This window comes from Agelaius phoeniceus, chromosome 4, assembly GCF_051311805.1.
Source record: "Agelaius phoeniceus isolate bAgePho1 chromosome 4, bAgePho1.hap1, whole genome shotgun sequence".
Classification (NCBI taxonomy): Eukaryota; Metazoa; Chordata; class Aves; order Passeriformes; family Icteridae; genus Agelaius; species Agelaius phoeniceus.
Genome location: NC_135268.1, coordinates 62,845,645 through 62,858,134, shown reverse-complemented (window position 1 = coordinate 62,858,134; position 12,490 = coordinate 62,845,645). Strand labels below are relative to the sequence as shown.

The 12,490-nt window shown below is 37.2% G+C and overlaps 1 protein-coding gene across 3 annotated transcripts in view; it reads right to left on the bottom strand.

The window, feature by feature from the left end:
- The window catches only part of TBC1D14 (TBC1 domain family member 14), a 64,661-nt gene that overhangs the window by 12,540 nt on the left and 39,631 nt on the right, over nt 1-12,490 (bottom strand). For all 3 annotated transcript variants that reach the window (XM_054633373.2, XM_077177743.1, XM_077177744.1), the window contains 8 exons: nt 11,769-11,851; nt 9,629-9,746; nt 8,006-8,112; nt 7,038-7,118; nt 5,544-5,638; nt 4,444-4,515; nt 3,061-3,189; nt 141-250 (listed from right to left, as the gene is read on the bottom strand). In XM_054633373.2, the coding sequence (XP_054489348.2) occupies nt 141-250; nt 3,061-3,189; nt 4,444-4,515; nt 5,544-5,638; nt 7,038-7,118; nt 8,006-8,112; nt 9,629-9,746; nt 11,769-11,851 (795 nt within the window). The remainder of the gene's footprint in view (nt 1-140; nt 251-3,060; nt 3,190-4,443; nt 4,516-5,543; nt 5,639-7,037; nt 7,119-8,005; nt 8,113-9,628; nt 9,747-11,768; nt 11,852-12,490) is intronic.

Sequence of the window (12,490 nt, the reverse complement as noted above, 5' to 3'; positions counted from 1 at the left end):
ACAACTCAAGTACTGAACAAAAAATAAAGCCTCTATCTTAGAACAAAATTAAACCAGGTAAGAATGTTCCCATTTCTGTCATGAACACTGACATGGAGCTGCATACCACACAAATCAGTAATTACTCTTTCAAGTCTTACCAATCAATTAGATAGATGTCTGGAGTTAAGTTATTTTTTTTGAAGTGGGCAAATAACTTTGGCAGATTTTCTTCAAAGAATACCTCAAATGCAGCAAAGTAAGTCAACATCTGGGAAAATATAACAGGGAGAAAACAAGCAGTTAGCTGTGTTATTAATAAGCTTAAATGTATTTTCTGTTGTAGGATTAACACCCTTCAAAAATAGGATCAATGAATTACATGATACTATAAACAGCTAAGCATTTACATAAAAGGCAGCATCTGCAAGCACTAAGAGTTTAAGATCCACTCTATATATGATCCTCATACTAAACAATGTAACATTTTCTTTGGGTCTTGGCCAGCTTCCTTTGGAAAGAAAAATACCAGCAGGAGGGAAGTTTTTGGCTGATTTCTCAAAATAATTATAACAGAATGGTGTTTTATGCTTGTGGCAGTAATTTAATATTGTACTGAATAAAATCCAAGACCCAATGGAACATAATGAAATACAAAACTAAAATAATGTTAATACTCCACAGCAACAGTGAAGAGTCCAGTATATTCCAGTCATAAATCATAATCTAATACCAAAGCTATTCTAATAGTCTAATACCAACATAACACCATACATTCTACATTTAGATAATAGGCATTTCTTTTGCAAAAAGGAAGATATGAGTTTCACACAAAAAATTCAAAGACTGGGAAAAAACATCTATGCAAGAGAAACAGTTTGTAACTCTCTGACATCATAACCCCTCAACTTCATTGCTTTTAACAAAAAGACTTTTATGCTATCTTAGAATTCAAGTATTTAGTCAAATTTATTAACAGAGAACATGCTAAAAATATTTTCTAATTCAAGCAAGAGTCAAAACCAAAAGATTATTTAATCACTGTCCCTAATACTATAGGGAGGAAAGCTAAGCACAGTCCTTGAATGATTCAGTAACACAAATCCCAATAAAAGCAATAAAGAAAGGCTGTCATTTCTTCAAAGTATGACTTGCAACAGCATACTTTTCCCCAGAAATATTTCCCATTTCCTCTGAATGACAGATGATGGACTACTTTCATTAACAGTGACAAATAAACACCTGAGCCTGGTAGTCAGTATGAGGCTTTCAGTAAAACAGAGATGGGTGCATGCTAGAGAAATAACTGAAGCCACTGGAATCTCTGAACTGTCAGTTACTCAAAAACAGCTTCAGGTCAAACATGACACCAGAAATCCAGGAACCCACTTTAGAGAACTGTACCCCTGAATCAGCTCCCTAGTGTGGATTTTTAAATGCATGAAATCCAAGCACCTATGAGACCTGTGAGTATAAAGGAATCAGGTAATGCATCACACAGTGCTACTTTCAAAATAATCTGCTGGCACCACTATAAGACACTTGTACTGAAGTTCCTACTTTCAAAAGTACTGCAGAGGCAGGACCTTACACATAACTGCTACAGTCATTTCTATTGATGGCAATGTGGGCAGCAGTACAAGTAGTATTTTGATCAAATCAACATTTAACAAGACTTTTCCTTAGTGGTAATAAAAATATATATTTAATAAAATTAACCAACAAAGGAAGTCAAGATAAACCTGTATAAATTACTATTATTCACACAACTAGCTTATGCTGGTATTATTTTTTGTTAATTTACTATACAAAAAAAATCAGCATTTGCTTATTAAGCTGACACAAAAAGATGAGGGTAGACTGCAGATTAGTATGTTCACCAGAGAAAGCAAAAACTGTCTAACTCAAGTGTCACTAGTCCCTTTGAAATATTAGATGACATTTTCTTTGTGTTGTTAAATCATGGGTTTGCTTTCATGACATTAATATTTCATGTACCACCATCTCTGCCCTCTGAAAGCACACAGTTATCCCATAGTCCCTATTTGGCCAGGCTAACAGAACTGAACAGCACTATCTGAAAGAACTGCAAACCCCACTAGCTCAGCTAAAAAAATATTTATCTAATTCTATCCAATTCAATTCCAAAACCATCTTCACAAAAACCATATTTACACACTGAATGCATGAGCATGTCCTCCTTTTCCAAGGACTGTAATGGAGATAGCTGATACTGCTCCTAGCAATGCTGGCTGCCCTGGGGCACATTTTCCCATGGTATTTACAACTGATGAAATTCAGGGACTGAACAGGGAATACTTTTCCATCAGGAATACTGATAAGATTTCTAGTGTCTACTTTTTAAACCACAACAGTGACTGTTGTCATCACTCATTCTCTTGCATTTGAACTCTTAAGAGGCAGATCCTATTTTAATAGTGCTAAGAGATGAGAAAGAAATACAGAATGCCATATATTTTACACAAAAATACCTTTAAAGTAAATTAAAACCACATCTGAGGAGCTGTGCCTTATTTTGCTAGTGCACCTGCTGACATGGAATTTTAGAGACTCTAGAAAAAGTAAGGGAATCAGCTCCCAGTGAAAACTTGGGGGGTGAGAGGTTTCTTTCTCTGAAAAGCAGCCTCTGGGACTCACACACAGCTGCTACAGGAAGATATGGAAAACCTGGTTCTCCCTGCAATAGTCTGTTTTTAGCAACCTATTAGCCTCTGATAAAAAGTGCTTTCAAGACACTTTCATTAAGGTGCTTTCAGCTTTCAACTGCAGCATTGTTGAGAACCACCTACAGTAATATTCTCATAACTATTCTCTGAGCATCATAAAATAGCTACTCAACAATTTCATTCACATGTCTTTTTCAAAAAGATTGATAGGGTGATCTTTGGTTTGACTTTTTTGAGGGATTATGCATACGTGTTTTGGAGGTTTTTTGTTATAAAGTGTGGTGATTTAAAACAAATTCTGATTTCTTTTCCAAGCCACTGAAATCATAATTTTTTTAACTTTTCCTACACATTATCCACAGCACGTTGATTACATGGTTTTTTGCATACTTACAAGGCCATGGTCCACACGGAAAAATGCCATCTGACAGGGCTTATTTAAAAGGTTAGAAAAAGCAATGAAGGCATCTGCAGTATCCAAGTTCAAGATCAATACAGCTGCTATGAATGACATGCCCTGCACCTGAAGAAAGGAGAAGAGTTACTCTTTAGCAGTAATTCTATTATATTGCCTCATTTTGTCCTTGTGCTCACTAGTATTTGATGCACTCATTGAGCTGCTGCATCTTGAGAAATGTTCAGAAAAGTAGGACTTTTTAACCCACATGCCCCTTGATATCACATGTTCAGTGCATGGAAGTTAACAATTCCCATGTTGTCTTCTTTCAAAGGCTCCAAGTTGAACTCCTAGGATAGGCTAGGTTGACAACACTTTCAAATATACAGAATAAAGATTTTTTTAACAATTAGGTGTTTCAAAGATGGGTCATCTAGATCCTTATTTAAGGAAAGCTGAACTTGAACCCTAGAGACAAAGCCTGTACTTTTGTTTTTCAATAAATTACCAGCAGTTAAAAACAACTGCACTGAGTCATTTGATAAACAAAACCATTCTAAGATTATATATTTGCTTTATTGATATTGTTCCCTTTCTCTACAAAGTCTGTTGTGGAATCCAGGCAAACCTCTCTCACCCGAGGGTGCAGTGCTGCCACAGTGAGTCACATGGAGCAAGGTGTGACTGCCATTCCTGCAAACCTGAGGAACAAGCTCCTTCCCAACACAACAGGTTGTTGCTGTGCCACATGAGGCACAGCAGCTGATCTGCCCTTTGTCTCATTCCCAGCAGTCATGCTCAGCAGCTCCTGCCAAGCATTATGTGCTACCTACAAAGTAGGAATGTCCCCTCTCTACACTTGCCTTGTCTAAAACTGCTCCTCAATAAAGAATAAGCCTCTCTGTATAACTCTGCTCTGCACACAGAGACTACATGAAATCACTCAGCCCTCTCATAATCACTACTTCAAACACTATGATTGAGCTCAAGTAGCTTCAATGGGCATTGCTTTAGAGACTGGTCCAGAAACTCACAGTGCTAAGGGACAGAAATAACAATCATTTCAATTCAACAGCAGTCTCAGTAAGATTGGTACTGATAATAAGGACATAACTACACCTTGTCTTGGATTCCAATTTTCAAATTATGTACTTTTCAGTACAAATATGGATTTTCCAATTACTTAACCTGTAAAAAGTTTAAATCCAGCAAAATAAATGTTATACACACTTCTCAAGCATGTACAGGAATAGAAAAAAGCACACAACCACCCCCCCCAAATCAATTAATACAGGTCTAAAAATGACTAATTAATAAAATCCTTCCTCCCCCTAATAACATCTCCCTCCCCACCCTGAAAAAAATAAATTCTTTACTTACATAGCCTACATCAGGTCTGTAACAAGTATAGGCTCCTAAAATACTGTGCAAAGTGTCATGGTAAGGACCACCCTATAATTAAACAAAACCAGCACAATACACCTGATTATACAACAAGCATGTTAAAAAACCTTCAGTGCTACAGATGGTCTCTATTACTGCTGACAAAGTAGCAGTAATACTCTTTCCCAATGTAGCTTAGAACAGCTGAACTATTCCAAATAATTTTAGCTTTAACAGAATGAAATAACTCTCCAAACCCCATTTATTATAAATACAAACAGTTCATCCAATACATTGATTACATATTAAATACTTATACAATAGGAAGGCAAGCCTAAGAGATTCCTTACAGCTCAACAGCACTCTGGCAATGGTGCTAAGGACACAGAACAATAATGCAAACCACATAATTGTCTCTGAGACTGGAGGCAAAAGTCAATCATGAAGAAAACAGTCAAAACAGCAATATGCCATAACACAGAAAGAGCATATTGAGAAGGACATGTACAGCTAAAAAGAATTTCACATTGCTGACTATTAACAGCTGCCATATCTTGCACTGAGTACTGTAAATCACTGAGAATGTCCAAAGAGAGAAGATTTTGCGTAAAAATGTTGATTTATCACAATCTAAACCTTTTAGAGGGCTGCTGAAATCTGTGCATAGAAGTACAAAAACTGATTAACCTGAGTCACTAAAGCACACTAAAACCATACAAGCTAAATCAGTTTTGCCTCAAAACAAAAAAGGCCAACCAGTCCCATTTGTTTGAGATGTTCTCTCTCACTGTATATTTATAACCAGCAATGTTCATTCACTGACTTTGGAACACTCACCTGCATCACTTCATCAGACAGAAACCAGCATGAACTATGTTAGATAAATCACAGTGATTACCAAACAGTTTGGGGTTTTGTATGCACCTTGATGTTACTCTCCTCTAGATTATTTCTAGTTTTCCAAAATCTCTAGGAACTTTATCCTCTCAAGATGTGTGCTCATTCAGAACTCTACAGCCTGTTCCAACCAAGGGACAGGCCAGATTATGTAAACCTAATTTCTTTGACATATCAAGACAAAAGTTAACATTGCTTACTTGTTGGAATATACAGAGACTAGGAAATGTTCTTGAGATATCCAATTTTATTAACTCCAAGCTTGCTTCTCTGTCAGCTGCAGAAAAACCAGCATCTGCAAAAGCCAAAGTTTTAATACATTTATTACAAACATTCGCTCTTGTTTTTATTTTCCAGCAAGGTTTACCTTTTGCACCTTTTGATGTGAATGCTAGGGAATAAGGCTACAGACAGAACAAATTCCCACATTCAGCAGACAGGCTAAGCAGAAAGTACATGCTGACCTCGAGCAACCCTCCAGTGCCCAGTGACCCTCAATATGTTTTGAAGTGAAGTAGGGAAAGATACAGGGCAAGGCAGGTCAGGCACTTTTTGTGTATCTGCTGACAAATCATTGGACAGATACAAGCCTGTTAATTGTGACCCCTCATCACCAACAAGGCTTCCCAGTGGATCCTGAGGTAGCTGCTTCTGTGAAAAAGCTGTGGTGGAAGAGGGAAGTGCTAAAGCAGCAGCCTGTGATGGATGCCACCTATCTCTATTACTCTCCTTTCAGCTTCATGTTTATTTAGCCTTTGTAGATCTTGTAACTGATACTATAATACCCTCTCCATAACTGAAACAGATCCTGCATCAAGTACATTTCTATAGCATTAGCCTTCATTCTGGTATCAAGATGTCTTACTGGTATTCTGTCTGTTCTGTATAGTTGGGAATTACCTACTGCTGTTTACTGAGCAAGCTGTCAATAGGCAATGAGCATCAATCACATGAGTATCTACACCCCAGAAAATAAAGTGCAAGAGGAAGCTGGAAACATACTAGGTGTTATCTTATTTAAGATATAAACAATCTCAAGGGAACAAAGTGGGAATTTCCAATCAAAAATATTTTTCTGCTTATAAATGCCAGTATGTAATGTTGTCTTTTTTTTTCTCCCTTCAGTATAATTACTTACTGAAGGCAATTTCAATCATTTGCATGTAGCTGCCTAATCTCTCAAAAACAGTCAACTCTTCCAATTAGTAAACCTCAAACTACTTCATCTGCAAAAAAAACCCTGCTGCTCTCTGAAGCACACCAATGACTTGAGCTCAAAGTTGCAATAAGGGACTAGAATGCAATTTTCTGCTCTAACCTGAATTGCAATCCCAAAACTATAGATGCAGAAAAGTATTTTGGTGTCCCAATTCCAGTGATAATCCCCATCTACTATTTGTAGTTTTCCTACAAATTTGCATCAAAGTAAGAACTGTACCCAGAGATTACTTATAAAAAAACTTGAACAAGTGTGTACAACACTTTTGTACAACACCAGAATTTCATTGAGAAAAATACAGCTATTCCTGGCTTTCACAAAAAGACATTTTCTTTTTACCAGAACACAACTTTAAAGCTGATATTTTTTAAATTTTTTTGTGTGTTTGTTTAAAATATGTGATTTTATTTTAAGGAACTAGTTTACAAAATGTCTTATTCTATAACACAGCAGAAATCATTTACAAAAAGCATACCTTCACATTCTACTTCAGGCCCTCCTGTACTAAGTGATCGCCACTTCTCTTTGGCACGAGCCAGGCAAATATCATACAGTTCTGGAGAAAGAAAAACACAAAACCAAGTTCACTATTTTATATATACATACATATATATATATATTCACTATATTTTATACACTGTAGCACATGCTCATGTCCACTAACCACCCACCACATGGACAATGCTGCCCTAGGCATTAACAGCAGCAGAACTTCCAGCTGGGTTACAGTGTTGAAAGATGTGTTCCCCTCACCTGTAACTTCACATTAAGTGAAAAGGAAAGGCAATCTAAACTGCATTTTACATTCAAATATTTGCTTTTTCTTGCAGAACACTGATGTTCAAAATGACAGTCCGAATGGATAATTAGGAAAGTCTAGCAAATTATGTAAGAACTATACCCAAAGTAACTAAGCAATGCACAGAAAAGCAGCACAATACAGCAGGAGTACAGGCAGTCTATCCCATTTCCATGTTGGAATTAATAACATAAGTTAGTCTTTCAGAGCTGAATTTTTCTGTACTCAGAAGTAATAGATTATTTCTACTCTCAAAAATCGAAGTACAAATCTTGCCAGGGGTCTGTTAATCTCTTACAAACCTGTTGTCTTACTTCAAATCAAAGGAAATACACTATACACATACTCATAGGCATTTCAAAATTAACAATCTTATGTTTCAAAAAGAAAAAAAAATTGAGTCATTAGTTCTGACCATCTCCATCCAACATCAAAGCAAGACACAGTGACAGCAATACTCAGAAACAATTCACAGCAGCAGTCCTAGAACAGCTACAAGATTAAAAGACACTCTATTTTTGAACAAAACACATCAAAGCAGCACAAAAAAAGCATAACTAGATAACATTTCCTCACACCCACACCACAACAGGTACAAGAATGTCCCCTTGCTATTTCACTCTGTGAGATAGCAGCAGCCTCACCATGGGTGATGTTTAACTCGTTTCCAATGGCCAAGCTCCAGACTTTGCCTCTCACGCTCGGAGGAATGCCCTGCCACCACAGCTCTCGCACTTTACGCGAACAACACCTGCTCAAAGTAAAACAGGTCATTCTAAGAAACATTTCCTTGCCAGCTGAATTGCAAATATCCTATCACTGCTGATGGGATTCAAACCAAAATGAACATCAATGGCCCAAGAAGTAAAATACAATTTGCACATTCTTTAGTACTATTTTGCTTTGAACTGCAAAGGAAATCTTTTTTCTTTCCAACGTAATGGCTTTATATTGACAGAAGCACAGCAAACACAATACACATAATCTGCAGCCACACTTGATTAGCAAAAATCATAGGGGAAAAGTAAACAAATGGAAAGGAATTCCACACCTATGCCACTGCCTATGCTAAAGACTGGACAGCTCCATACAAGACTAAATACAGGAACAAGATATGAAAGTCTGCCCTCTGCCATCACCCTGCTGTGCAAAGACATGCAGCTTCCCACATATCTTTGCAGTTCTGTGCCTCTGGAAAAATCCACAAAGATGTGACAAGGATTAACTTTTAGGTGGGAGCTTGAAAGACATTTTAAATGTCTTAAACAGGCTTTGAAATGGATGCAGCTGACATTCAGCAATCTGGGAGCCCAGGAGGAGGAGAAACAAAATAGCACCTAAGCACGAATGAAAAGTGGTAAAACCACAACAATCCATTTATCCTTCAGCAGATTCTGAAAATTAAAATGTAAAACAGCAAATACATTGGGGAACTTCTGAATTTATAAACCAATAAAGGAAAAGGTGGCCCAATTTTTACAGCAACCATAACAGATGCGTCTTCAAATACTAAAGACAAACATGTAAATCAACAATTTCTTTAGACTTAGTTTATTACACCTCAGTTCTCCAGAAACACATTTTCCAACAAATTCTGTCTGTCTTTTTAATACATATTCTCAGGATAACTGAATTCAATTGTTAAGCCAATTGGAGTTCTGAGTGTTGTTGGTTTATGGCTTATGTTGTGGTGGTTGTATTTGGAGCACTGGGGGCTGGTTCTTTTAAGATGACTGGCAAGGATCACCAAGGTATTTTATCAACTGGCTGTGCCATGTCTTTGAAGGAAATCTTCTAGCACTTAATATAAATAACTTTTTCCCCTATTTCTCTTTTCCATCATTTGATTATCCCAGCATATATACCATTCTAGAATTAAAGAGGCTTCATAAACCATTCACATACCTCAATCTACACTGATATTACACTAACAGCTCAGTCAAGGAAAGCTCATTTCTGATAAATGAATGTTCAAGTACTATGCCTTATGCTTTTACATTCTCTACCACAGATCACTCCTCAGTGCTTCACAGTTTCTGAGTATCTTGAGCTTTCATTAAAGACAAGTAATAAGACTCAGCACTGCATCACTTCCAACCACTCTGTAGAAATAAAGATGTTGCTTATTTTTTTTGTAGCTGTTCAAGAATGATTTTCTAACAAAAGCTTCCAAGACCATTTAAAATTTATGCTTCTTAACTTTGCAACTTCTCTTCAGGATATACACTACAATTTTAATTAAAACTCAATATAACATACTGTCTTACATAGTTTCCCAGTTGGGTAAGATTTCATTGTTCCAAGTTAAAACTGCATTGCCAATGCTGTCTTCCAGTTTACAGCGTTCTTCCAGTTGTTTCTTTCTCTTCTGGGCTTCTTTAAGCTCTGCAAAAAAGGAATTTCCTTCCTAAGTTAATAAAACCAGAAACTAAATATTCAGTTAGTCATGGCTGTGCAACCATGTTAAGCACACTGTGTTCACCCTAAAGTACAGTGGACTGTTCAAATTCTGAAAAACTCCCAAGCATACAGCAAGCTGAGCAGTGATTGCAAATGTGAATAAAGAACAAACTGGAACTATAAGTTTCATTTTCCACAGATGGGACAATGAGAATTGGATAGTGCATGACTTCTTTGACTCTTCAAATCTAACCACACTATTAACTTTGATTTAACACCTCAGTCAGTCAACAGCCTCACCTAGTAGAACAGGTCAGAGTATTTCCTAATAAAGCCCCACCCCTCTTATGGCAGACTCAAAACTACAGGCCAAATTAATACAATTTTTTTTTTGGTTTTGATTCTTCTATTACAATTTAGGTATACTGTCATGAAATCACAAGAGCCACATTTCTGATGCTACTTCACATATGGATAATCTAAATGTTACACATACCAAATGGAAAACTTCAGTTCACTAAGAAGAAAATGTATTTCATGTCTAGTTTAGACGTACTTTGCAGTTTGAATTATCACTCAGTATTTCTTCCTGCATTATCAATTACTGCTTTTTCCACTGGCAAATTTGTTAAACAAATGCAGGCAGTCTCTACAACAGGACATGGGTGTGCATTCACATGCTATCTACAGTATGAGGAGGTGCTCACTTGGCAAGCAGAACTCACTGAAGAACAGCAGTACCATGAACAAGGTGTTTGGAATGGACACATTTTACCTGATGGATCCACTTTAAAGCCCCACAGAAACTGTGCCTGAGCAGAACCATAGCAACTGCCTCATAATATTTTCAGCTCTGACACAAGCTCTTTGCAAGCCTGCTGAAATGCAGGCTTTCAATTTTTCTCTAACCAACAAGAGGGTGTTTACAGTCTTTGATCTCCTGACATCTTGACAATGTATCGCCCTGCAAAGCTGTTCATCTGGAGTGGCTTCAGGGAAAATGGGTTTGTCATGGTATTTATCTGGACAGAATGACATACTCCAGTTCAATGAAGACAGCACAAGGACCTGGCCATTGCCTAACAATCATCCCATTTTCCCCAATCCACCCACCCTACACGCAGAGAAAGAACTGGGAAACTCCTTTACGCTACACATACAGTAGCAGATATACTTAACAGGAGTCACATGAAGTCAGAACTTCACTGATAGGTATATGATGTTCAAGATGACAAGAGGATACTTCTATTAGTGTGTCACTTGCTGCAGTTAAGTCCTGTGTTCACATACCCTTTTCACTGTTTCATACAGTTCAAGGGTGTGACCAGCTGGAAAACTATATTTCCAGTAGCTCCCACTGGATGCAAAACCCAAGTCCAAATCTCCTATTATTGCAATGCTTGTTTTGAATTAGAAAACCCAGATGGTCAAAAATACCAGCCAAAAGAAACGACAACCATCACCTCTTCCTCATGTTCATGGTACAGTTTTACTAAGACACTTCTGCAAAAAATATCAGGCGAGAAATTATGAGCAAATCCTTGAGAAAGCTGTAAATTTTAAGTGAGAGATTATCAAATGAACATAACTGCATACATTTTCCTGTGTGGAAAATTATGTGTTTATGTACTACGGCCCAAACAGGCTGCTTCCAGCATGAAACTGACAAATATCCTGCAGTTTGAAGTCCAGTCTTCACTAATTCGGCCAACAATCTACTTCAATATATTACTAAGTTTTTAAACCTACAAATAGTGGGTTTGTCAATCACTCATTTAAGAGTTATGGATTAAAAAATTATTTCCTGCTGAGTTCTAGGACCATTTTTTTCAGCTTGGAGCTGGGCTTTTCAACAAAACTACCTTTGCTCCTCTTTCTTGGGAGTGATCTTTCTTTGAGAGGAAGCAGAGATCCCTCACATTACAGAGCAACAGAGTGACTCAAGTGCATTCCAGGTTTAGAAATATCCCTATACTTTTCAAATCTGAAGACAAGAAATTCCATCACCTCTTTTTTTTGCTTGAACCACCATTTCTTCGTACTGTTGCCTGTGTTTCTGAGCTTCTTCTGCTGGTTTTGCAGGAAGGTTCCTAAAAAAATAATATTTACAGTTGGCATGACTGTCTAAATAAAATTCTAGACACTTCTAAATGAAAAGCACACTCGGCTTCCTGTTAAAATATCCAGTCAAAGAGCAGAACAACAGATCCTTGGAAAGAATCTTTTTTTTTGCCAGAGTCAGCAGAAGGGAAGAACACTGACCAGCTATGAGTACGTTTATACACAAAATACGCTGAGTAATTTCCTTACGTTTGGTAATTTCAGCATTTTTATTGTTAAACCAACTGAACCCACAGGCTGGTCTTCATAAAGAGAATACACTGCTATATACAATACTGGCTGCTTTGGATTTGAACTGGTAAGATACAGGACTGTATTCTTTCTTACTGTTCACCTTGTTTAAGAGTTACATCCACAACTTTCTTTACTCACATGTAATGACTCCCTAATCCAGCTTTTTCCTGCTCTCTGAAATTCCATTTCTATTTTAAAGAGTTAACTCCTTCCCTTCTCTTCTAGAGCAACAAGTGGCACTGGAGTCATCCTCTATATTCTCCATTTTTTAATACTAACAAAACATTTTGATTTGTGATTAAGGCTCTGCCATACAAATGCATGTGTTCATATGTCAGAACACACGACCTTTCAGCTAATCCTATTTGTAATGA